Here is a 26825-nt window from a genome sequence, read left to right on the forward strand (position 1 = left end):
GCCACATGCTTTTGGCCAGTGCATTCATGTGTAGGTGGGGTCTGACAGACTTACCGCCATTGCTGTGGGTTCCTGCTCTGGCCTCTGCACTCTGGATGCCCTCTATGCCCTCCATGTAGACAATAGAGCGGGACTTCACCTCCCACTGCATGAGGGTGAGGGGTTACACAGTGCCACATCACGTGGCAGCACTCTCCCTCCTGAGGTGTGCGATGAGGCTCCGTACCCTGCACTTCAAATCATTCCAGCACTTGCGGCAGGCCTCCACATCACGTGGAACAGTGCCCACGGCTGTTACCTTATCCCTGATGGTCCCCCATATTGCCGCCTTACCCTGTGCAGAGGTCTTCCTCTGCCTGCTGCCAAACAGCTCTTCAGCATGCATGACAATCTCATCAACTAGGGCATTTAGCTCTGATTCGCTGAATTTGGGCTTCCTTAGCCTGAGGTCTGAGTGGCGTGTCATTCATTTTTGTTCTTGGACATGTTGATTCCTGATGTTTGCTGTTCGGATGCCAACAGGAAATGGGAGATTCAGAGTTGATTGAGTTTTTAAAGATGGCCGCCGCCGTGCTTCCCGTTCTGGTGGTGATGTTATTTCCACTGGATATATTACCACCGGGTGTGCCGGTGGTAACGGTAATACTGTTACATAGGGGTGGTATTACGTCCATTGACCATTATCACCATTATCAGCAGTAATACTGCCCACCGGTATTATCATTTCCACTGGGGCGAAGTGTTAATTCCGCCTGTCATCCCGGGGATAACAGTAATACCCCAGGGGCGGAAATACTGCTGTATGTCTGCAAAACTCATAATGATGCCCACTGTGACTTTGACAGTATTAACACCCAATTTCAAAGGTATTGCAGCCATTTCACAACTTGTAATATGACCGTAATACCATATTGTGATTTTGGCGGTATTACCACTGACGGTATTACTGTTGACTCCAAATTGGCAGAACCGTAAAAGTGACAGTAATACCGTTACCAGCACTTTTAACGTATACCGCAAAATTTATAATGAGACCCAGTACTGTCTTCTGCATCAAGGTTTTGGGACTTTTGTGCAAGTGAAAGATGGTGGCTTGAGGGTGCTGAAGAAAGAAAGTGAATGCCCCCAATTGTTAAGCAGGATACCCATTACAGTGTGTTTATGGCCTCAACATTGCTCAGTTGGAGGGAAAAGAATGAGAAATTACTTACTGGTAATGCTCTTTCTATGTATTCTTCTCCTGCAGATTCCTCATCAGACAGATATCCTTCAGGTGTCAGCTGCACAGAAAACATTTTGACAGGGGGCATAGTCTTGACTAAAAGTAGTGGCTGTCGAATCTGGACGTGACGTCGGTCGTCATACATATACCATGCCCCTGTACCTCAGGTCCCCATCCTTTTTTCCACTCCAAGCTTAGCCGCTGTTGTGGAAAAAGAATAGAAGTCGTCTGAAAACAGGGACAACGCACAGAAAAATAAAACCTAACCGTTTATTTCTTTTGTGAAGAACAGAACCGTAAGAATGTGTAGTGGATCACACATGAAATACATAGAAGCCACTTGAGAGAGGTAGCTTGACTCCTCCTCTTACAAAGAAATCAGTTTCAGAACTGTCTACACTTTTATAGCAGGACTGGATGGAAGGGTGTATAAGAATCTGCGGGAGAAGAAGCCATACAAAGAACATTACCGGTGAGTAATTTCTCCTTCAATTGATTGCTTTTCTTCCATAGATTCCTCATCAGATAAACTCCCCAAGTTGTCTGGATCGCAGAGGCAGGATGAAAGTCCTGATACCATGAAACTTTGTAAAACCCCCCTACAAAAGTGAGTGCCAGCTCCACGGGCCACATCCAGGCAATAGTGTTTGGTAGAAGTATGCAGTGACGACCATGTCGCCACTCGGAAGAGGTCTCTTACCAGCATATCTCTCTGCAGTGCCACAGAAGCGGCCACACGCCGAGAGGAGTGGGCTCGGCTGCTCGGTGGCAGATCTTTCCCTGTGTCGTGGTACCATTCTGCAATGCAGAGGGTTGTCCATCTGGATATGGTTTCTTTAGACACCAGCATGCCCTTACTGGACAGAGAGAAGGCCACAAATAGCTGATCTGCCTTTCTGAAGGCTGATGTTTTTGCAACATAAAAACTAAGGGCCCTCTTGGATCCAACCTATGGAACCGCTCTTCCCTCTAGGGAGGGGTGAGGAAGGGGGTAGAATACAAGCAAGTTTATGCTCCGAGACGACCTTGGTCAAAACCCCCAGTCGTACCCTAAGGGATACTTTCTCTCTAAAAAAGCGAAGGAATGGTGGTTTGCATGACAGGGCCTGTAACTCACTAACCCGCCTTACTGATGTAATCACCAACAAAAAGGCAGTCTTCAACATTAGTAAACGAATGGAGCATGAATACAAAGGCTCAAACTGCGCTGCCATAAAAAGGTTTTGAACCAAATTAAGGCCCTGTCTGGAACCACAAAGGGAAGAGGCAGAAACTTGTTTACAAGGCCTTTCAGGAATTGGGCTATTACCGGGATTGTAAAGAAAGACCCTTGATGCAGAGACCTTTTGAAAACAGACCAAGATGTCATGTATCCTTTGACTGTAGCGACCTGAAGGCAGACAGAGACCAGTGACAGAAGGAAGGCCATCACTGCAGCATGCATCGAATATTCTCCACCTGCACACATCCAGTGATTTTGTTGAAGGTCTACGTGGGGCCAGTAGCGCCTCAAGTACCTCCTCTGAGAGGTCCCAGTCAATGTACTTCATCCTCTCAAGAACCACGCATGTAGGTTAAGCGACTCTCAGACTGAGTTAGGAGATCCGGCCGATGAGGCAGCCAGAGAGGTGGGCAGATGGCCAAGTCCAGAAGCTCTGAGTACCACGTTCTCTTCACAAAATCTAGGGCGATCAAGATCAGTATTGCTCTGGACCACCTCAACCTCCTGAGAACCGACAGAATGACGGGAATCGGAGGGAAGGCATAGTGGAGGTCAAAGGAATGCATCTCCCAGTGCGCCTTTTGCCAGAATTCCCTCGGACAAAACTGTATGCACTTCCTAAGGTGCCACTGTGTTTCCATTGTGGTGGACCAAAGGCCGCTCACCTGAAAATCCTTGCAGTGAGCGCAACAACGCTTCAGAGACACACCTGTGACCACCCTGACCTGGGTCCACGGAGGACAGAAAGGTTCCCCTGCCATCATGTTCTCACACGTTGACCACCAGCTTGGAAACCTTTAGAACGTCCTTTAAGGTTCCAAAGTACTGGGACCATTGACCCCATAGCAGCCACTGTAGAGACTGCATTTGCAGGCTGGACTCTGGCACTAGAAAAACGCAGGAGGACATGAGCCCTAAGAGGCGGAGGAAGGAAACCACTGGCAAGGTGGTGTCGCTCTGCAACAGCAGAACCATCTGTCTGACACTGATGATTCTCTCCTCAGGGGGAAAAGTCTTCCATTCCCAGGACTGCTCCGATGAACTGGAGACTTTGCGTTGGTGTCTTGTGGTACTTCTGAAAGTTCAGGGAGAAACCCAGCCTGAGTAGCAGTGAGCAAGTGACTTTGAGATAAGATTAAACCTGCTTCGCTGACTCCCCTCGGATCAGCCAATCACCCAGGTATGGAAACACATGAACGCCGGATATCCTGATGCGAGACAGGACTATTGCCATTAGCTTTGTGAAGACCCTGGGTGCGGAGGTTAACCCAAAGGGAAGCACCTTCAACTGGTGGTTCTTGTCTCCTATGAGGAATCTCAAGAATTTCCTGTACTTCTGATGGGAAGGCACGTGGAAATGTGCATCTTGGAGATCTAACGACACCAAGCCAGCCATGAAACAAAGAGCTTGGAGAATCTCTCTCAATGCACCATTTTTAATTTGTCTTTCCTCAAAAACGTGTGCAAGGCCCTCATGTCCAAATCCTCCCCCTTTCATGGGTACCAGGAAATACTGGGAATACAAACCCCAATCCTCTTTCACAGTACAGTACCCTTCAAAAGCAGGGCTCACAGCGGGGGCAGTCTGTTTGGAGGCCTCCTTAAAAAAAGCAGACAATACTGCCATTGGACGAGCTGAAAGGCCCGGGCATCAGATGTAATCTTCTGCCACTGGGAAAAGTGCTCGCCAATCCTTCCTCCAATTGGGGAAACATGGGGGGAGAACTCAAAGCGGCTTTGAGGGCGGATCTGTCCCAGCTGCTGCTGTTGCAGTCTGCTGGCCCCTAGAGCACCATGCCCCAGCAAGAGCATGGGAAATGCCTCTGCCCTTGCCTGTGTTGAGGGAGCTGTGCCTTCCTTCCAAAGAGAACGTACCATCTGTACCCCGGCCATCTTGTCGCAAAATTGAACGAAAATTTAATGGCTGTTGCACAGCTATGCCCAGCGACTTGGCAGCTAGCTTTGAGTCCTTAAATTTTCAGGGCTGGACAGGTTCTCGCTATCAAAGGCAATATCCAGTATCTTCACCTGGACATTACACAGAAAACCTGAATAGTGCAGGTACGCCTGTCTCCTCAGAACTGTAGCTGACCCCATTGCTCTTTCAGCACAGTCGACAAACGTCCAGGCCCATTTACAAGGACTGGCGGGCCACTTCTTTCCTATCATCCACAATCCGCAAGAATCCCTCCTGCATTTATCCTTTGGGAATATGTTACAAGGCTCCCTCGATTGTCTACCAAAGACCAAAAGTGTATTTTGTAAATGCGCAGGAAGCATTTACAGCTTTTAAGGCCATACTGCCCATTGCGAAAACTTTCTTCACAAGGGCATCAGACTTTTTACCCTTCCTATCAATAGGAAGATTGGATGTGGAGGGTTGATAACAGCTTCAATGATGTGACTGTTTCGGCAGTGGGTGACGCTGGGCCCAAAGGCATTGGTACCGATGCAGTCTTCTTAGAGCCAACGTCACTGCTAAGGCCTGCTGCGTCAAGGCATGAGCTGTAAATGCAGCTGCATTAAACATCTCGGGCATCTGCTCTTTGAAGGCCTCCCACTCCGCACTATATGTTGGGTCCGATGGCGACTTACTGGGGTCTTTCGGAAGAGTCAGCTCGTGCCTACACTGATGACTGCACCTCTTTTTGTGGGAGTAGGAAGACGAAGAGTGACTCTGGGAATGCAATCGTTTTTTTAGTTTTCATCCGGTGTCTGTCCTCCTTTTCAGGAGTGGCCCCTTCCGTATCAAGCTCTGACGACCGAGTAGCCAAGCAAGCTAGAGACTTTGACAGGGACCGACCGAGTGCAAGTTTCTCCACCTTCACCTGCAGTCATTTCGGATTCATTTTCATACAAGAGCTGCAATCCTCGGTGCCGTGACCGACAGAGGCACTGCCGCAGACAAGAGATTACATTCCTTGCACCTTTTGAAACCGGACACCTTGGGCCTCATTACGAATTTGCTGGTCCGGAAACAAGTGCGCCGGTAAGCTCACCGGCACCCTTGTTTCCGGACCAGCAAATTACAAGTTTGCCTGCCCGGGCCTCAGCGCCCGACAGTTCTGACCCTGCTGGGGGCAGCGGCCACGGTAGGTAGACTCTTCACGGAAGTGCCGCCCCGGTTATCAACGGGGCCGGCGCTTCCATGAACCCATTCCAGTGGAGTCCTACAGGTAAACAATATTTACCGGCACCTAGCTTTCCGGTCCAACAGGACGTGTACTGTCCCGGTGGCACCGGCAAGGTAGGTGCTGGTAAAATGTCACGGGTCCGGCGGCAACCCGCCGGATGTACTGGCAGGGTTACTTCCGGACTCATAATGAGGCCCCTTGGGAGCAAACATGCTAGCTAAATCAAGGCAAATTGGACATAAAATGTTGGGAAGAAAATGTTTCCCTAACGAGAGTTGTTCTAGTGAGCAACATGCAAATGGCAGGGAAAAAAGGAATTGAGGTATGGGGGCAGTAGTGACGTGGTATATGTATGATGACTGATGTCACGTCCGGATTCCACGGCTGCTGCATCGAGTCAAGATGAATCAACGGCTGAGTTGTGGGGCACTACGACCCCTGACAAAAACTTTTCAGAGGAGCTGATGCTGGAAGGGTATCAATCAGAGGAGGGATCTGCGGGAGGAAAGCTTTCCATTGAACTTTGGTTATAAATGAGACATGGTTACTGATCTAATGGGCATGTTATGGATATGGTTATAGAGAATGTGTAACCCTTTTAAGTGTGGCAACATAGCCCTTGGGGACATTCTAGTATGGTTCTGAATCCTTTCAGTATATTTCAGGTGTAGCTAGATAGCCCTTGTGAACATTTGCAATAGTTAGAGAGCACTTAAGTTTGGTACAATTAGGGTTTGGTTATAGAGCTTTAACGTATATCTCGCATACGGTTAAGGCACCCTTCAAAACTGTTTCTCCAACACTATGGCTATGAATACAGTCTGACACCTTAGTCCACATGGACTCGGATCCGTTTATTTAATGATGTCTAACTACATTAATGAGGTAATGGAAAGGGAATATGAAAAAAGGTTGGGCATACAGCTCAAAAGTGTAGTTGGCCTTTAGAAATGGAATGAGAATAGGGATAGGCCTTCCAGTTGGGAGGTAGAGCTGGAATATGAAGTGTGGAGTGAGGCTTCTAGTTGGGTGGTAGAGTTGGAACATCAGATGATATGAGGCCTCTCTGTTTGGGTAGAGATGAAAGTGGAAGTCGGTTTGGCCTCATAGTTGGCAATAGAGATGTAGTAAATGTGCTGGAGCCTCCAATTTAGTTACAGATAAAGAAATTATGCAGGATCAATGTACTTGCATGTGTTTGCTTCTTGGGTGCAGAGGCTGGGAGTACTACAGTTTGGCTGTGTGTGCAGTACAGTAACTCCACCGGTCCAGGAAAGGAAAATGGATGTTGTATTGAAGGCCCAAAATGTCCACATATTATCAATCCTATAAATGGGTAGAACAGAGAACACACAACACAAGAGGATGACTCAGTATTTGTGTCTCTAAAGTTCACTGCACTGAGCCCAGCTTCATGAGACCCCCTGAAACCTCCTGAAATAGAAGGCTGTAGATTTAGGAGCATGCGCTCCACTTAGGCAAATGCTTTGGCCCCTTTGGAATTATCTGCATAGCTAGTCCTATCTTCCTATGCCACAATAGCAACCTTTGCTGAAAGATGGTAGCAGGGTGCACCCCGTGCAGATAATTGATTAACACCTGAATGTTGAGAAACCTGACCTTCAGAGGAGACTGTGCTGAGATTCATGAACTCCTAAGAAAGGAGAACTCAATGTGCAATTAAGGAAGTGCTCCTCCCATATGTTGAATAAAATCTGTGAGAGACTGAGGCTTCTAGAAAAAGGAAAGCACATTTCTTAAACATTTCATAGTTGATGTCTACAACTACGAGAACTATGGGAATATGTGATCAGTGGGTGTTCTACACTTCTACAGACCATGGGAAAAAGCAATCTCAGGAAATATTCCAATGAACAAGCATCACAAATATGTGATACAAACTCATTTAAACTCATCAGTGCCACCAATGTCCAACACTCATTATAGGCAAGTGATACGGTGTGACTTAGAGTTTAAGATCAGAAAGGAAATGCCTAATCGCATCAGTGTCGCTAATAGTTTACAATTATCCTACCCATGTGTTAGAATGTGTCAATCTATAAACACTTAAATAGCTATCACAAACATGTGATTCAAACTCAATCTTGTCTAAATTGTGCTTCCAATCTCCATCAACCATCAAACACAGGTGACAGAATACAATGTGTCGGCATATGCCGTGTCACATTAAAATACATGTTAGTCTGTTATTTTATCTTTGTGAAGCTGCGAAACAAACAGAATTCCTTATCTGAAGAGTGGCTCATCCGTAAAACACCTCACGTATATGCCAGAAAGTGTCGCTGCTCGCTATATTAAACAGCCAGTGCCCCTCAGTAATGCAAATACAATGCCCAATCTCAGCAGTAGCACCAAACCGCAAAAACAATCATGCCCAGTTAATAGAATATTGGTAACATAAACTCTGTCTCTTATTGTAGTATTCATCCCAAGTCTGCAACCAGCAATCATACTGAGATGAAAGAACATGACTCAGTGTATAATTTCTCAACCACTGAAAACCTGTGATACAAACATGATATGTTATCTGGAAAATGCTTCTATGCTAAAATAAGCAACATACACAGAACCTATGCCTTCAATGCAATCATACTACAAGTTAGCCACACAGGCATTGTCTGACAGAAGCACCTGGTTTTTATAAACATCACAAACTTGTGATTAGGATCTTGATAAATACTTTCGACCTTGGACGATAAACCATGGGTAACATGGGCTTCTTAGTAGTCTCAGTGATTGATGGCAGTTTCTGTTGATAGCATGCCGCTTAGCTATTGCACTGGGCAGACACAGGGTGAAAATGGCTTGACAGTGCTGACTATGAAATGATTGTGCAAGCTGAGAGGAGTTCTTTCATGAAACCGATTGGATTTCAGCAAGCACTAATATATATCATGTTATGAAATCCAGTAATCTCACAGCCAATGATATGCAATGAGGTCAAGACAGCAGGGATAGGAAAGCACTGAGTACTCCAGCCAATGACAAATCAGGAAACAAAAACTTGGGAATAACCAGCAAATTATATTCAATGACATAAAGCACTGGTATTTGTCAATCATCAGTATTCAAGTTAATGAAGGACTCATTCTTAAAAGCCAATGATATTCAGATTTAGCAATACCTGGGAATACAATAGTAGCTTTGCTTTTAGGTCACATTATCTGGATCTCACATATTTTATTGCACTAGCACAGAATAACACACCTTCAATAGAAACATCCCAACATGCCCAGTGCTACCATAGACTTAGGGACCAACTCCCATGCCTGGGTCCAGCACAGACTGAAGGAACACCACCATGACTAAGTCTAGCATTGGCCAAGCATCTACCCATCTAAAGGACCTTCATATGCCTGGCACTCTTATAGTTGGAAGGACTACCCTGTGCAGAACACAGACTGAAGGAACATACCACGCCTAGTACTAGCAGTATCTGATGGACGACTACGTGCATGGGTTTAGCGCAGAATGAAGGACCACCCAATGTCTGCAATTAGCACTAACTGAAGCACCACCCCATACCTGAGTTTAGAACAGATTTAAAGACCACCCAATGAATACGTATTGCCAGTGCCTTCTTCTAGAATCAACTGAAAGACTACTCAAGTGCCTGCATCTATCAAATTCAGATGAATCAGCCTGTGCCTGGATCTAGTAGACTATAGGCATAATCCTATGCCACAGTCTAGTGTAAATAAAGCCTGTACCCACCTGAAGGACCTTCCCATGCGTTATGCTAGTACAGACAGGATTGCTTAACCCACTGCTAGTAAGTGTGCTACCAGAAAGCTGGGTCTTGCATAGAGTGCAGGACCACCCCATGCATAGATCTAGAAACAAAATGAGTTTCTACCCATTGAAGGACCCTCCTAAGCATGGCTGTAGTACAGATGTAAAGAACACCCCCCATGCCTGGTACTAGTGCATATGGAGTGCCAACCAAGGACCATCACACTCAATGCTCTAGAATAAACAGGGCTACTAGCCAACTGAAGGGCCTCCCCATTCATGATACTAGTGAAGACAGGATGGCCAACGCCATTCCTGACATTAGTATAGGCCAACCCCATGAAAGTTATTACTACTAACTTAAGGACCACAGCTTGCCTATCTCATACTTTCCAGTATCTTTTCCCTTTCTCTCTGAGGTCATTTTCCTCTTTTCTGGTGTCCTTTCCCTGGTCTCCAAAGAGCTGTGCTTCTTTGCTGAAGTTCTTACCCATTGCTGGTCTGGTGCTGTCTGGTGTACCACTCCTGCTCTTTGGTGAACCCACACTTCCTTGCTCTGGAAGTTTAATTTCTTCTTCCCTAAAATTCCTACTTCCTATTTTTCTGATACCCCTTCCGTCCACTCAAAAGTCCAACCCTGGGATTCCAATGTTTCTCTATGATTCTAGGTACCACTCAACTGATCTCTTTAGACCGTCTAACATTTTTGCTTCAGAAATCCCCCTGACATCCCATATTTTGTGAAGCCCATTCGCTTCTGGTTGAAGATATGTCCTACCTTCCTACTACTTTTATAACATCTCTCGGGGCTATTTTCTGATGTTTTTGTCCCTTTCTGGCCCACCATCCTCTCTGAAATCTTCTCTCTGATGATCTCCTCCCCCTACCATGTCCCATCCTTTATGGTGAACATTCTTCTTCCCCTCATCTACCTGCCAGTCAATAGTCAATCCCAAACAAACTCTCATATGTTTGAGATCCAGAATTCTAGTTGGACGCCTTTCAGACATGTGCGTCATTTGTGACTCTCCAGGCCCTAAAAGTGGAATCATCGATGCAACTTTGCTAACTGTTCTGTGGTAGAAACATGCCGGATCCCAGGTGTAGAGGAGTGAGAGAGGGCCAGACCCACCTGCCGATGAGGCATGCATTCTCTCCCCTCGCTGGGAGAGCGAGACCAGCGCCTCTCTCTGGAGCGTGGGCGGCTGTACTCCACCCGCTCTTGCGAATAGCGCTCCTTGTCGGATGAGGTGTGGTGGTGGTGGTGATGATGGTGGTGATGGTGCTTTCTATCCTTGGGTCGGCCCCGTTCTTGGTCCCGCTCCTTGGAAGGCATGTCCCCAGATTGCGTGGTAATACTTAAATCTGTTCCAAGTCCTGTGAATAAAGAACATAAAACCCCTGTTTAGAAGCATGAAAAGTGATTAGACCCCACACTTTCAGAAGAGCTTAGAGTGTATTAACCCTACTTTTTCTAATTGGTATTAGAAGGGGTGATGGGTAACAGATTTTATTGAATGTGCCGTGTCAGTAAGTCTTAATTTGCTTTTTTATTTCAAGGTAATGTGCTTTCTGATGGATGTTCTTCCCATGGATACCTCATCCAGCATGAGTTCCCTTTGGAAATTCTTTCACCACCAGTGGACTTCAGTACGGCTCCATTTGGCACCTCTAGGTGCCTTGCGCCGGACAGGACATCCCTGGCAATATATCTGGAGCTACGTCGCCCCATGACCTCAGTTATGCCCCTTTCCCCTAGCTCTAAGCCATTGAGGGATAGCAGGACACATAAGGTGTAGCCACTATCTGCATGTTGTAAGGAAGATGACGATTCCATGGGCAAAACATCCATCAGAAAGAACATTACCAAGAGGTAAGTACTTTGTTCTTCTAATGGATTCCTTTCTCCCATGGATTCCTCATCTATGATGAACTCCCATAGCAGTATATAGACCTGGTGGAGGGAGAAGAGCAAGAGAACACCACGTAGACCAGAACATTCTGGAGGTCCACTATACCGTATTTAGCATCCTGTCCTGAAAGCAAATCCAAGCAGTAATGTTTGGCAAACGTGTGGAGCGAGGCCCATGTAGCCCCTTGGCAAATGTCCAAGACAGGGAACCCCCCTTTGCAGGGCAGAGTTGGCAGCCAGGTATCTGGCAGAATGATGGGTAGATCTTTCCCCAGCAGATCATAGTATTCCAAAATGCAGGAGATGAAGAGCCTCAACGGCTTTGTTAAGTCACAGCCCTGTCAGCACGGGCACCAGCATAGCCAACAAAAAGCTGATCATGTTTCCTGACCCTCACCTGAGATACATAGTAGCTGAGGGCCCAAACAGGGTCGGGCCAATGGAATGGCTCCTCTGTCTTAGAGGGGTGAGGTGGAAGAAAGAACACATGAAGATGAATTTTGTGGGAGAGATGGTAATCCAAGACCACTTATTGGATCTGGGATAATGCCTTGCGGGAACTATGGCCTTGCGGGTGAGAGATCCTAACAAATATGAATGCAGGGGGATCAAATGGAGCACCCCATCAAGAAAGTCAACATTCAAGTAGTGCGGAGGAAAAACAAACTGACGTGGGGTAAAGCAGATGAACAATCCACACAAAAACTGCAACAGTGGGGATCATGAATATTCTCGCATTCATTTTCGTTAAAATTGTACTTGTTCTAAAGGTGCTCTTTTAAACACTGATAATGCAGCCCCTTCACAGTGCCAATTTGTAGGCCTGACCAGGCCAACACAAGCAGACATTCCAGAATGGAGGAAGCAGGACAGGTGAAAGGGTCCAGACCCGTCTCCTAAAACCAATCAGAGACACGGATTGGGGAGGTGGAAGTACCGCTTACCCGTCAGTGCATAGGACTATAGCTCCATGCTTGGGAAATTCCATGTAGCAGAACAACACTCACTTTCTGTTGACAGGTGAAGAGGTTGACAAGATTCTCACCAGGAGATATAGATAGAGCAACCCAGTGGACAGTTGAGCGCGTGGTGTAGCCGTAGACGTCTTCCCTAGAATGCAACTCCCAAAAGTACAAATGGACTGTTTGGAAGGGGGATTGTTTGGAAGAAGGAAACCTCCCCGGGACACAGCTGTCTGCACAGAAAGGAACACAGTGTCAAGTGTGAGTTCAATTAGAGGGAACAGCGTGACAAGAAGCAATCCTCTGATAACTCAAGTACTGAGAGGTTGTTATGCCACTGTACTTTGAGTGTAATTTGGGGCATCTTCCAGTCTTTCATGAAGAAGGATGGTGTTGTAACACATGTAGATGTCCAGTTCCAGGCGGAAAGGCAGACCCAATAGAAGGTATCCAAGAAACAACTAACCCCCGACGGCACGCAGACGCATAATGTTTGTAGGGAAGTCTCTAGTCCACACAACACAATCCTTGAAAGTTCCAGATAGTAATACCAATAGTGACGTAGACGGGGGTAAACAAAAGTTCAGTGAAAGCACAAATAGCACAGGTTGAGATGTAGTCTGAAACGTCCTTATGCATTGAATGCCACCAGCACCATCTCTTCAACTGTTCTAAAGTTTTGCGCTGGCCAGGATGAGCTGCTACCAAAGAATCATGACACCAATGTAATGCGGTTCGTCTGGACTCTACATCAGGAAGAAACAGACGACCGTTAACATAAGACATAGATTGGACTATATCCATCTTGTATGTAGCTATCTCTGGTGGACCTCCCTGTACGCAGTCCTTGATAGTGTCCTTCAGTGAAGGTCTCAGAGTACATGTACACATGACTTGATTAGGTAAGAATAGATTGCCGGTGCCAGCCCTTCTTGTTCTTTCACTGTACATCCTTGAAAGTGAATCAGCTTTTGAATGCAAAGAACCAGGCCGATGGGTGATCACAAAGTTAAATTGCGAGAAAAACTTGTGCCATGCCTAACCGTAGTACACTTTACAGACTGCAGTGCGAGCAACTTACGATGGCCAGTATAGACCTGAACGAAAGTATCAGTACCTGTTAGGCAGAAACCTGTGCAGTTCCCTTGGGGAACACTGCAAAAGATTTAAGACTACAGGTAGAGCAGTAAACCCCTTTGGTAGCAGTCTGTACCACCCAGATTTACCTGGTAGCTGTGGCTGAGCAGTCAGACTTCTCTCAAGAAGAGTTAGGCAGTATGTAAAGTATACACAATATGTACCAAAACACAATAGCACAAGCAAACACTGACCAGAGCTTGGTTTCAAAAGTATATAGTTATTTATTTAAAATACACATAAGTTAAAAACACTCTAGCAAAAATATAGTAAAAGTACTTCAACACAGTTATAATGAAAGTAGATTCAATCCTTTCTCCTATCTAGACAACTCTAGGTAAAACACCACTTAATTAAAACAGAGGTGAGTGCTTAACGTTAGATGACACTCTAGTAGTTTCCAAGAAAGGGAGAGAAAAAGCAGAAATGGGTTAGACACACCACTCTAAGGTCCAGAGCACTTGCAATAGGCTTACAGAAGAATAAAGTCACAGGTGAGCAAAAGGCACTAGGCAGGGCCCACTCTTAGAGTAGCCGGAGCGAAAATGTGCCCAAGATCACACTGTTAGTTAGAGATTCAAAGTCTTGCAAAGAGTCAAAAAGAGGTTAGAGTGGCTCAGAAAGTTTAGCCAAAGTGTCCCAGGCACTCCCAGGTTCGAAAGCCGGGGACTAAATCTACCCCGTACAGTCGGTAGCAAGGGAAGCCAGGCAGAACACAGTACCTTAAGCGGAAAGGATCCTCCAGCGGTGGCAGTTGTTCCAGGCAGTGGCAGCAGGGCTCGACGTCGGTCAGGGGAGAAGAAGTTCTCGCTGAAGAGCAGAAGAAGAGGGTCGTTGCACTGCCCGGGAAGAAACCAGCCGCGGAGTCCTCCGGTTAAAGGGTTGGTGCCGACTTTCGCGGTATGGGGGTAAAGTGTGGTATTCCGGTTGCCGGGGTGCTTGGCACAGGCAAGGCGGCCACGAGATACCTCAAAGAACGGAAAGAAGGCGAAAACTGGTTGTCCCCACCAGTCAAGGGAAGGAGCCACTCCGTTAAGAGTTCTCCTCGGTCGTCGGGAAAAAGTGGTGAGACGGTTCAGCAGGGCTCCACCGGGTGGTGTCGTCGAAGCAGGTCGGCTCAGCTCTTCCCTCGTCGGATTCTTGGTCCTGTGGCGACTTCTGAAGTCCCAGTCCCCAAAGCCCTGCTTTTATGCAGCAAACCCCCATTCACCCAGCCTAGCTGTCACTCAACCATGCTAAGTGGTGAGCCGGGCGGCTCACCACTTGGGCCAATCAGGACGGAGTGCGACTTGAGTTACCAAGGTAACTCAGTCCAGGGTGCCTAAATCCCCCTCCACCCCTCCTAAGTACCCCAGACAGAGTGGCACCACTTTGGAGGGCTTCTGTGGAGAAGCCCGCCAAAAGTGGAACAAAGGGCTCCACTTTGGGTCAGAGTTACAGAGGCGAACACCAACGCCATTTTAGAATCAAGTTTTGGCAAAAAGTCCCAACCGGAGTTATAAAAATAAATATATAAACCGGTGGTATGTTTAAGGCTACCGTAAATAAATAATTAAATGTGTTAGCCTAAAACAATGGGAAATCCCATAGGGAAATATTCGCGGTCGAATATAAAAAGTAGTTTCCACTGCCACCAGCCAAAACTCGATCAGGGGGGACGGAGACGTGCCCCCTCGACTAACAGACCCTGGGGCAATCGAATTGCCCCAGCCAGTACGTCCACAATATGATGGTTTGTACTGGTTCTGTTCAGGATTCAAGACTAGCAAAGTCTTTGGTGACTTTACATGCCCTGGGAGACAGTAGTCAGTCCCAGGGTATGGAGTCTATGTTGGGGAGTCCCTAGGACACCCCTGGGTCACGGCACAGAGGGTGCTGTGTGACCCACATCACAAAAATACATGAGGCCCTATGGAGTAAAAGACCCCATAGCCCATTCAACACAAGGTTTAACCAAGAAAACACACTTCAACATGTCCAAGAGTGAGGGTAAAAGAGTCTCACTCTTGGCAGGAGAAAAAAATTAAACCCCAGAAATCCAGCAAAGCTGCTGGGGGACTCACTAGGTAGGGAAATTCAGCCTAAACAGAGAATTCTCCCTAACACTCGCCCCCCCCAGACTAAGGGACAGGAGGATTTAATCCACTCCTGGATGAACCTCATACCTCTAGTCGATGATATACATCCTAGAGAGTCCATCAGCATTTTGATGGTGACACCCTGACCTGTGCTCAATGGTGAAATCAAACCCTTGCAGGCAGATTGACCATCTCAATAGTTTTGTGAGTTCCTGAAACCTTTTGCTAGGAGGTCTGGGGGTATGAGATACAACTCCAAGAGCTTTGAGGTCATTACCCAACAGAACCCTACCTGGCACTTCACATTGTACACTGACAGGTATTTTTACAGCCATATCATTACATTGGATGAGAACTGGTAACTGGGGACACATCTGCACAGGCCCACCAGCTAACTTGGTGAGGCATTTGGGTGCCTTAGCAACATCCTCTGCCTTGAAAAATGATTCATCCACCACAGTTATGCTGGCTCCAGTGTCCCTAATGGCAGGAGTCTCCTGACCATTCACCTGGACACTGTCCTTATAATACTCTTTAGTATTATCTGGGATAGAGTTATAGACATCTAAATTCTGTTGCTCCCACAACCCCAGAGAGACTAAAGAAACACTAGCTGAGACTCCAGTGGGTTCATCAGCTAGTAATAGAAAGTTTCCACTTGCCATGGGTACTTCCTCTTCGGGAGCGAAGGCTAAGGAGGCAAGCTGGACCCCTGAAGGTTTACCCTTACATCTGGGATCTCCTTTCACATGGTCAGTAGCCTTACAAACAAAGCATGAGCCAAAGGCTCGCTGGAATGGAGGCTTGTTCTGACCCCCTTCTGGTCTGGGACCAGAAGGTACACTAGCCTGATTTGGTTTCCCTTGTGGCTTACCCTTATAGTTTTGTTTGGGGCCCTCTTTGGAATTTGTAGTATTAGAATTCTCTTTGGAGTCCTTCTTAGACTGTTTTTCCCCATCCTTCTTCTGAGTTACCCCAGAATCCTTGTGAGTGGCCCTGTTGGCAACCCACAAGTCAGCAGCCTTAGCTAGCTTCCGGGAATCTAATTCCCTGGAATCAGCCAAGTGTTGTCTGAGCTCAGGAGAGCAGGCATCATAAATAGTCTCCAACATAAACAAATTCTTCATACCTTCATAAGTGTTCACCTTGTAACCCTTAATCCATCCCTCTAAGTTTTTCAAACATTCATTCACCCAGGTAGCCCAAGGGGTACCATCATGCTTTTTGAGGCTCCTAAACCTCTTAAGATACTGGGAAGGGGTCTTCCCAAACCTAGCTATCAAAGCTAGTTTCACACATTCATAGTCCTTCCTATCCTCCTCCCCCATCTCCATTACCACATCAGTTGCAACAGGGGGAAGCCTAGAGAACAACCAGGTGAGTAAGTCATTTCCTGTGATGTTCTGGAGCCCATGATTATATTCAAACAGAGACAACCAATCCAACACATCCAACTTAGGCTCATACATACCAACCAATTCTTTAGGCATCCGGGGTCTTTTAGGACTGGAACTTCTAGAGGAGCCAGAGAGAGAAACATTCTCAACAGATAATTTCTTCATTTCTAAGTCATACTTGAGCTCCATTTCCCTTAGCCTTAGTTCTTTGTCAGTTTGAGCATTAAGTTTCTTATACTCCAATTCTAGCTTCATTTTCTCCAGTTCAAAGTACTGAGGACTAAATGTGGGACCTGGTAAAGGTCCAGTAGGTACAGCAGGTAGAGCAGGCAGAGGCCTAGGGGGGACAGTTACAACAGCCTCACCCTCCTCTTCTGACTCTTCCTCAGAAACATCAACATTTTGCTCCATGTTAACTTCAACACTGTCATCTACAGTCGCTGGAGTGGTAGGTTCCTCTGAACCATCACCCAGACTTTGGTTAGCTAACAATCTTTCAATCAGCTCCATTTTCTTGCCCTTAGTCAGGAGATCCTTATGTTTACAGAGCACTCTTAAACAATCAGCAGTTTTGGCTGCAAGGGACTCTTGACTATAGCTTTCTATAACTGACATGTTAGAGGTTTTACTTTTTCAGTGCTAAGCTTTGTGGTTAGTTGCACTAAGGTATCTAAAGCACAATAAAATGTATACTCAATACAAATCCCACCGCTGTACACCAGTGTTAGGCAGAAACCTGTGCAGTTCCCTTGGGGAACACTGCAAAAGATTTAAGACTACAGGTAGAGCAGTAAACCCCTTTGGTAGCAGTCTGTACCACCCAGATTTACCTGGTAGCTGTGGCTGAGCAGTCAGACTTCTCTCAAGAAGAGTTAGGCAGTATGTAAAGTATACACAATATGTACCAAAACACAATAGCACAAGCAAACACTGACCAGAGCTTGGTTTCAAAAGTATATAGTTATTTATTTAAAATACACATAAGTTAAAAACACTCTAGCAAAAATATAGTAAAAGTACTTCAACACAGTTATAATGAAAGTAGATTCAATCCTTTCTCCTATCTAGACAACTCTAGGTAAAACACCACTTAATTAAAACAGAGGTGAGTGCTTAACGTTAGATGACACTCTAGTAGTTTCCAAGAAAGGGAGAGAAAAAGCAGAAATGGGTTAGACACACCACTCTAAGGTCCAGAGCACTTGCAATAGGCTTACAGAAGAATAAAGTCACAGGTGAGCAAAAGGCACTAGGCAGGGCCCACTCTTAGAGTAGCCGGAGCGAAAATGTGCCCAAGATCACACTGTTAGTTAGAGATTCAAAGTCTTGCAAAGAGTCAAAAAGAGGTTAGAGTGGCTCAGAAAGTTTAGCCAAAGTGTCCCAGGCACTCCCAGGTTCGAAAGCCGGGGACTAAATCTACCCCGTACAGTCGGTAGCAAGGGAAGCCAGGCAGAACACAGTACCTTAAGCGGAAAGGATCCTCCAGCGGTGGCAGTTGTTCCAGGCAGTGGCAGCAGGGCTCGACGTCGGTCAGGGGAGAAGAAGTTCTCGCTGAAGAGCAGAAGAAGAGGGTCGTTGCACTGCCCGGGAAGAAACCAGCCGCGGAGTCCTCCGGTTAAAGGGTTGGTGCCGACTTTCGCGGTATGGGGGTAAAGTGTGGTATTCCGGTTGCCGGGGTGCTTGGCACAGGCAAGGCGGCCACGAGATACCTCAAAGAACGGAAAGAAGGCGAAAACTGGTTGTCCCCACCAGTCAAGGGAAGGAGCCACTCCGTTAAGAGTTCTCCTCGGTCGTCGGGAAAAAGTGGTGAGACGGTTCAGCAGGGCTCCACCGGGTGGTGTCGTCGAAGCAGGTCGGCTCAGCTCTTCCCTCGTCGGATTCTTGGTCCTGTGGCGACTTCTGAAGTCCCAGTCCCCAAAGCCCTGCTTTTATGCAGCAAACCCCCATTCACCCAGCCTAGCTGTCACTCAACCATGCTAAGTGGTGAGCCGGGCGGCTCACCACTTGGGCCAATCAGGACGGAGTGCGACTTGAGTTACCAAGGTAACTCAGTCCAGGGTGCCTAAATCCCCCTCCACCCCTCCTAAGTACCCCAGACAGAGTGGCACCACTTTGGAGGGCTTCTGTGGAGAAGCCCGCCAAAAGTGGAACAAAGGGCTCCACTTTGGGTCAGAGTTACAGAGGCGAACACCAACGCCATTTTAGAATCAAGTTTTGGCAAAAAGTCCCAACCGGAGTTATAAAAATAAATATATAAACCGGTGGTATGTTTAAGGCTACCGTAAATAAATAATTAAATGTGTTAGCCTAAAACAATGGGAAATCCCATAGGGAAATATTCGCGGTCGAATATAAAAAGTAGTTTCCACTGCCACCAGCCAAAACTCGATCAGGGGGGACGGAGACGTGCCCCCTCGACTAACAGACCCTGGGGCAATCGAATTGCCCCAGCCAGTACGTCCACAATATGATGGTTTGTACTGGTTCTGTTCAGGATTCAAGACTAGCAAAGTCTTTGGTGACTTTACATGCCCTGGGAGACAGTAGTCAGTCCCAGGGTATGGAGTCTATGTTGGGGAGTCCCTAGGACACCCCTGGGTCACGGCACAGAGGGTGCTGTGTGACCCACATCACAAAAATACATGAGGCCCTATGGAGTAAAAGACCCCATAGCCCATTCAACACAAGGTTTAACCAAGAAAACACACTTCAACATGTCCAAGAGTGAGGGTAAAAGAGTCTCACTCTTGGCAGGAGAAAAAAATTAAACCCCAGAAATCCAGCAAAGCTGCTGGGGGACTCACTAGGTAGGGAAATTCAGCCTAAACAGAGAATTCTCCCTAACAGTACCCAAGAGGCGATGTCGCCATACTTGAAGGCATCACGTACTGATAATAGTTCCCGTTCTGTGATGGTATAATTTACTTCATACTTGGTGAGTTTTCTGGAGTGAAAAGCAACCGGATGTAAAAACCCAGTATCAGTGCAAATCTGGGATAGTACCGCACCGACTGTTTGATCAGAAGCATCAGCCTTCACATAGAAGGGCTGGGTAGGATCTGGATGTTGGAGAACTGGAGCGGTGGTAAACACAGTCTTTAGGTTATCAAAAGCAGTCTGTGCTTCTTCAGTGGCAGAAAATGAACGTATAAAACGCCTCTCGTCATTTGCAAATCCTAAAAAAGACTGCAAAGATTTAATAGACGTAGGAGCAGGCCATTTTAAAATCGCCTTAATCTTAGAGTTGCTCATACTGACCCCCTGATTCTTGATGTCATAAGCCAAAAACTCCACATGTGTAGCATGGAAGGTACATTTTTCCAACTTAGCATAGAGGTGGTGGTTTCGTAACCTTTGTAAAACGGTAGAAACATGCTGGACATGGGTCTCATAGGATGGAGAATAGACCAGTATATCGTCGAGGTATACAATGACAAGTTGATCAAGTAAATCACTGAAAACGTCATTTATCAAACACTGGAAGGTGGCCGGGGCATTACATAAGCCAAATGGCATAACTAAATATTCATTAAGACCATACTTTGTCTTGAATGCCGTCTTCCACTCATCCCCCTTCCGCATTCTAGCCAAATTATATGCACTGCATAAGTCCAGCTTGGTAAAGAGCACTGATGAACCCAACTGGTCTAGAAGAACCGAGATGAGTGGAATCGGGTACTGGTTGCGAATGGTAACCGCGTTTAATGCGTGATAATCAATATAAGGGCGTAAATTGCCTTCCTTCTTTGGGACAAAGAAAAGGGGCGATGCCGCTGGAGAATGCGCTGGTCTGATGAAACCTGAGGCTAAAGATTTCTCCAGATAGTCCTTGAGTACTGTGTCTTCCCTCTGTGTCAAGGAGTAGACGCGACCGGAGGTTTTGGTAGCATCCAAGATTAGGTCAATAGGACAGTCATACTGTCGATGAGGAGAAAGGACCTCTGCCCCCTTCTTATCAAAAACATCCTTCAAATCTCTGTGTTCCCTGGGTAATACAGTGGCAGTAACAGCTCCGATGACCATAGCAGAGTCCAATAGATGTGTGCAGGGCCCCGGCGTGGAGGTCTTTCTCACACAACAAGACGTGGTGCAGAAATCAGAGGAAAAAAAACACTGTTTCAGTAGCCCAATCCACTAAAGGATTGTGTTTCTTAAGCCATGGTAAGCCTAGAATAAGCTTGAACTGAGGTGCTGAAATGACATCGAAAGACATTGTTTAGGTATAGCCATGTGACGTAGTCATGGTGAGATCAACATTTTGCATGGTTACAAGTCCGGACAGTAAGGTTGTGCCGTCAACGGCGTTAACCAGTTCCCGACAAGTCTTGGGGATTAAAGGAATACAATGGTCCCGAACAAACTGAATGTCAACCTAATTAGCAGTAGCCCCTGAATCACAGACTGCGTCAGTAAAACAGGAGACTGTGGAAGGAGCAAAAATCTCAACTGAGATTGAAACCAAGACCTTAGAATCAGAGCCCTTGTTAGGTTGACTCGGCAAAGGGGCCCCGTCTATTGCCGAGCTTTAGAGTTTCCCTGTTTTCGTGTTTTTTTGGGACACTGTCTCAGAAAATGTTCTGCAGAGCTGCAGTAATAACACAGATTATTCCTTCGGTGATTCTCCCTTTCCTCGGAGGAAATTGGACCCCGAAGGGTACCAATTTGCATAGGTTCCGTTGTACTGGGAGACTGTTCTGTGAAAGGAACCGCTCTTTTCTCCCCTTTACGTTCTGCTCGTCTTGCATCAATCTGGAGAACCAAGTCCACCAATTCTGTAAAAGCAGTTGGTACAACTTGGGCAGTGGCTAGGACGTCCTTCAGAGCGTCTGAGAGACCTTTATAAACAAGGGCCCCCTTCTTCTCGTCAGGCCAACCGGTCTCAGCTACCAATTGGTTAAACTTAGCCAAGTATGCTAAGAGAGACATATCCTTCTGCTGCAAAGTAAGCAACTCCAAACCCGAGGCCTGAGACTTGTACCAGGTGTCAAAAACACGTGACATGGAAGAAATAAGAGCATCAGTCATACAAGAGATGGCTACCCTGTTCCAACAAAGGGTTAGCCCAGACTGCCGCTGTCCCACCTAAGCATGACAACACAAAAGCTGCCTTAGTGGTGGCATCCAGAAATGAGGTAGGGCGACACAAGAAATGTAGTCTACATTGATTTATAAACGTTCGGTATGTCTTAGGGTCACCCATAAAGCATTCCGGAGGGGCCAAGGGGAACTGAGCTGTCATATAAACAGGAACGTTATCCTGTCGAGGAGGCATCCCACCCGAATTAGAGGCGGAAGGAGGGGCAGTAGCACCACCCCTGGAATTTAAACCAGCCTGTAACACGTCTATCCGATGCTGAGTTACATCAGGTGATGCAGTCATGTCTGCGCGTAAGCCGGCCACCAACTGGACCTAGGCTGCTAAAGGGTCTTCAGCAGATTCCATGGTATTAGTTGTAAAAGGCTTCTGAATATGACAAGATTCTCACCAGGAGATATAGATAGAGCAACCCAGTGGACAGTTGAGCGCGTAGTGTAGCCGTAGAATTCTTCCCTACAATGCAAGTGCCAAAAGTACAAATGGACTGTTTGGAAGGGGGATTGTTTGAAAGAAGGAAAACTCCCCGGGACACAGTTGTCTGCACAGAAAGGAACACAGTGTCAGGTGTGAGTTCAATTAGAGGGAACAACGTGACAAGAAGCAATCCTCTGATAACTCACGTACTGAGAAGTTCTTATGCCACTGTGCTTCGAGTGTAATTCGGGGCGTCTCCCAGTCTTTCATGAAGAAGGATGTTGTTGTAACACATGAAGATGTCCAGTTCCAGGCGGAAAGGCAGTCCCAATAGAATCTATCCAAGATACAACTAACCCCCAATGGCGCGCGGATGCCTAATGTGTGTAAGGAAGTCTCTAGTCCACACAACCCAATCCTTGAAAGTTCCGGACAGTAATAACAATAGTGACGTAGACGTGGGTAAACAAAAGTTCTGTGAAAGTACTTAGCCAGGCAACAAGAATTCCGGGATGAAGATTGAAGAAGGGTCTGCAGCGGTCCAAAAGTCGGCAACGTTCCAGTCAGGTAAACAGCAGGGCGTTGAGCGAGAGTGGTGAGGTAAGTGTTCCGTAGTTGTAATCCAGAAGAAGCAATCCGAAATAACAAAGCCAAAGGTCAAAAGCAGAAACAATCCGTAGTCAGCATAAGCAGGTTCAAGGCACAAGAAAATAGCAAAGTCAGAATCCAGGCAGCTCCAAACAAAAATCAGAAGCAGCGTTTGCCGTCATGGGCAGAGCTTTATAGAGGCAGCGCGTTCAAACGGCGGAATGCTTTGTACGCTGTAACCTAGTGTGTAGGTATAGCGGCATCCACCGTTTCCATGGCAACCCCCACTGTTGTTTAAAGGAGCGAAAAGGAATGAATGACATAAGCTTGTAAAGCCGCTTTCGTGTACAGGGCTTAATAGAGCTGTATGTTGCTAAAAGATTACAGGAATGAGAGGAAGGAAACGTTCGTGGACGAGAACCTTTCCTGAGGGAATCCCCAGTAGACGATTTCCTGACAGAGGTCCACTTGAGGATCTATTCCAGAACTTACTTGCAGAGCTCTAAATCATCGGAGGTCGATGTCTGCATGTTGAAAGTATCCAGAATGACATTCCCTGTCCCATACAGATAGCCTGTTTGTAGGTGGCATGCTATTCTCTAGGGCCCAGAACCACAGTCACATTGCTTCTATCACAAAGACAAAGATCCTACACCACCTTGTTTGTTGAGGTAATGCATGGCTACCATGTTGTCCATTAGGATCAGCACATACTTGCACTGCTCTGAGGGGAGGTATGCAACCAGGCCAGCCTGACTGCCAGTTGTGCCTGGAAATTTATTTGTGGACTCCGGTTAACACTGAGAATAAAGTCCACTTACCATAGCGTTTAACAGGTTAGTGCCCAAACCCCTCAAGGATGCATACTTGGGCACTGTAATTTGTGACCAGGTTTGCCAGACCAACAACGCCCAGAAGTTTGTCTCTCATGCGAGATCCTGTGGAACGTAATAGGTCTGAAATCTTGCCCTGAAACTGAAACCACTGACAATGGCGCAGCATTTAGGCAACCTCATGTGCTGCTGGGTCTCTGGCATCCCTAGAATGTATCAAGCCATTAGACCCAGTAGCAGCAGAAATGCTGAGCCCAGAACCATCTTCTGCGGTTGGAAGACATGAACATTCTGCTTGCAACTTGATTATCTGGAGGGAAGGTCTTGCCCAGGCAAGAGTCCAGGACCACTCTGATAAATCAGAGGGACTCGAACAGCAAAACATGGAATTTCTTGAAGTTCAGGGAGAAGCCTAAACTGTGCAACAGACTGCACGTGAAGTGCAGATGTGCTGATTGCCTGGTCTTGGAAGCAAGCTCGGAAGAGCCAGACATCCAGGTAGAGAAAGACATGCATGCTTTCCCTTTTGAGGTGAGCCACTACCAGCGGTTTGGTAAAGACCGTGGGTGCCAAAGAAAGGCTGAATGTCAGGGCTTTGTATTGATAATGGGAGCATCCCATCACAAATTATTATTATTATTATTATTATTATTATCATGCTTTCTGTGCTTGAGATGGATTGGCAACTGTTCTGCATATCAAGAACTTGAAGGATCAGGGCCAGACGTGCCATGTGAACTTGTACTTCCGCAGGTACAAGTTCAAGATCATCAAATGCAGAATGGGGCACAAGCCCCAGTCCATCTTTGGAACCAGAGCCTAAAGAGAATTCCAATGCTTGCCTCATTCTGAACCGGGCACCCATTCTATGGCACCCTTTGCCCGAAGCTGATGGACCTCCCACAAAAGGAGGGAGACAGGCAGGTTGGAGGATGGTCTTAAAGGTGTTAAACAAAGAGGACGCAATAACCCTGCATTACGACCAGCAGGGCCCAATCATTGAAGTGGTATGATACAATACCTCGCTGAACAAGATTACCCCCCTACTAGGGTACAATTATGGAAGTCCCCTTCAAAGGGACTTTGCACCATGCCCCCTCTCTGACCTCTTTCCAGGCAGGAGGTGGGGGGGAGGCGCGACTGCTGTTTGCCTGAAAGTGCCTGACGTTTGCCACGGAAGGCAATCAAGGAAAAGGGTCAAAACACTCTTCCTCTTGGTGGAGGAGCTAAGGCTGCTGACCAGCTAACACCAGGGACTTTGCTGTGGCTATTGAAGCCTGAAACCTCTAAAGGGAGACATCGGTTTAGGCTCCAAAAGGATTGTGCCCATCAAGAGGCATGTCCAGGAGCTTCTCTGGAGGATGTCTGGAGCGAACACTGAGGTCCTCATCCAGAGGTGCCTTCTGATGACCATACCCATGGCCAAAGCAAGCGCAACATAGTAAGCCTAGTCAAGGACCAACCACAAGATCTGGTGCATGACCTCGCTTCCTTCCTGCACCAGAGCATTGAAGCTCTCTTTCATGTCTCCAATCAGGGGACTTTCAGCTGCCTCCAAAACCACAGACCAAAAGAATTTGACAATGGTGAAAGATGCATAACCTTACCTCAAGGCAAAGCTGCCCGAGGCAAACACTCTGCCCCAAAGCGTCCAACATCTTCTTATTAGCTGTGTCAAGGGAAAAAGAGGGGAAGCAGGTTGTCTTTAGGTTGGCGATCACGGATTGAATCAAAAGGCAGTATGAGGAGGCATAGGTGGAAAGAAAAGCCATATCAGAGATTGCCACACTGTGTTTCTTGGTCACTTCGTGAACCACTGTAGTAACTGAGGTCGGCTTCACTAAGGTTTGCAAGACTGGGGCTTCCACTGTTGGTTTATAGGGCAGTAAGATCTCTCTCTAGGGGTCTTTGATCAGGTTGTCAGTCAGCTCAAACTGAATGTGAGGCCCGATTGTTGCTGACAAACCTAGTGTTTCCAGCACCTTGGCCATCAATTTCTGGAAAGAATCATGAAGCCTGCCAAAAGTTGGTGCCAGGAGGAAGTCCAGGTCAATAGAGGTGTCGACGATGCTAGCCTCCTAAAGGTTGGAGGCTAGATCCATGAGATCCTCCCCATTGACATAAAATTCCTCCTGAAAGGTTCTCATTTCTCTGGGAAAAAGTGGTTGTAGCCCAAACCGGTCACTTTCATAGTCAAAGACTTCTGATATCTTTGACATGAACTTGTTCATAAGAAGTGGGGCATACTTCAGAGGTACATTTGTGTAGGCAGCGCTGAACAGCGCAGAGGCTAGTGTGGCTGGCGTAAGTAGCATGACGCCCAAAGGAGGAGCCCCATTGGCCGGTCTGGATCAGAGAGCTTTGTAGCTGAGTCTGAGCCCGTTGGCATGTGGACGTGATCTCAAGAGGGGTCCCTGCCAAGTCCTTTAAGGGTGGTGGGCCCTGCCCCGTTTACGCCAGTGGTGCCAAGGCCAAAGTCATCGATGGTAGGAAAGATTGTCAGTACTGGGAAACTTTGTTTCCTTTAGTCTTTCACTTTGTTGCTATTTTTTTAGTAACATTTTATCAGTACACAATGTACCTTACAGTACAGTGCGCTGGGGTCCCATTTTCATTTCTAAGGCCCTTGACACCCTCAAAGGATTTTTGAGAATGTAGAGGTATGCCCAGGACAGATCCGGTGACAGCAGTTCTTTTTAAAGCATTTTTCACTCTTTTCTTTGGTCGAAACCATGATTACAGCATTTGGCCTAGGACAGTGGACAGTGGCCAATATGGCCATGCCACGAGGTCCTTTGTTCTGTGCTTTGGCCATCTTGTCCCTTCGTCTTCCCCAGGTTGAGCCGACCCGGAAAATTCCTTATTTGGTCATGCAGATCCCTGCGCAAACCAAAACTTTTGCGTGCTTCTGCATGCCTTGTGTGTGTGCCTCCAGGATGTGGGCTGGAGCTGTCTAGTTCAAATACACAACCTGGATGCCAGGATGTCTGGTGTGCTGGGAGTGACTGGGGCCACCGTGGTGAGTGATTAGTCCACATCTGGGATGGTTGAATGTGGGCAGATCTCCTATTGATT

The 26825-nt window shown here is 46.9% G+C and overlaps 1 protein-coding gene across 17 annotated transcripts in view; it reads right to left on the reverse strand.

Moving 5' to 3' along the window:
• Positions 1 to 26825, reverse strand: part of CACNA1A (calcium voltage-gated channel subunit alpha1 A) — a 2932691-nt gene that overhangs the window by 133865 nt on the left and 2772001 nt on the right. For all 17 annotated transcript variants that reach the window (XM_069604327.1, XM_069604317.1, XM_069604315.1 and 14 more), the window contains one exon: positions 10464 to 10708. In XM_069604327.1, the coding sequence (XP_069460428.1) occupies positions 10464 to 10708 (245 nt within the window). The remainder of the gene's footprint in view (positions 1 to 10463; positions 10709 to 26825) is intronic.

Source organism: Ambystoma mexicanum, chromosome 3q (assembly GCF_040938575.1).
Source record: "Ambystoma mexicanum isolate Mex_15411 chromosome 3q, UKY_AmexF1_1, whole genome shotgun sequence".
Lineage (NCBI taxonomy): Eukaryota > Metazoa > Chordata > Amphibia > Caudata > Ambystomatidae > Ambystoma > Ambystoma mexicanum.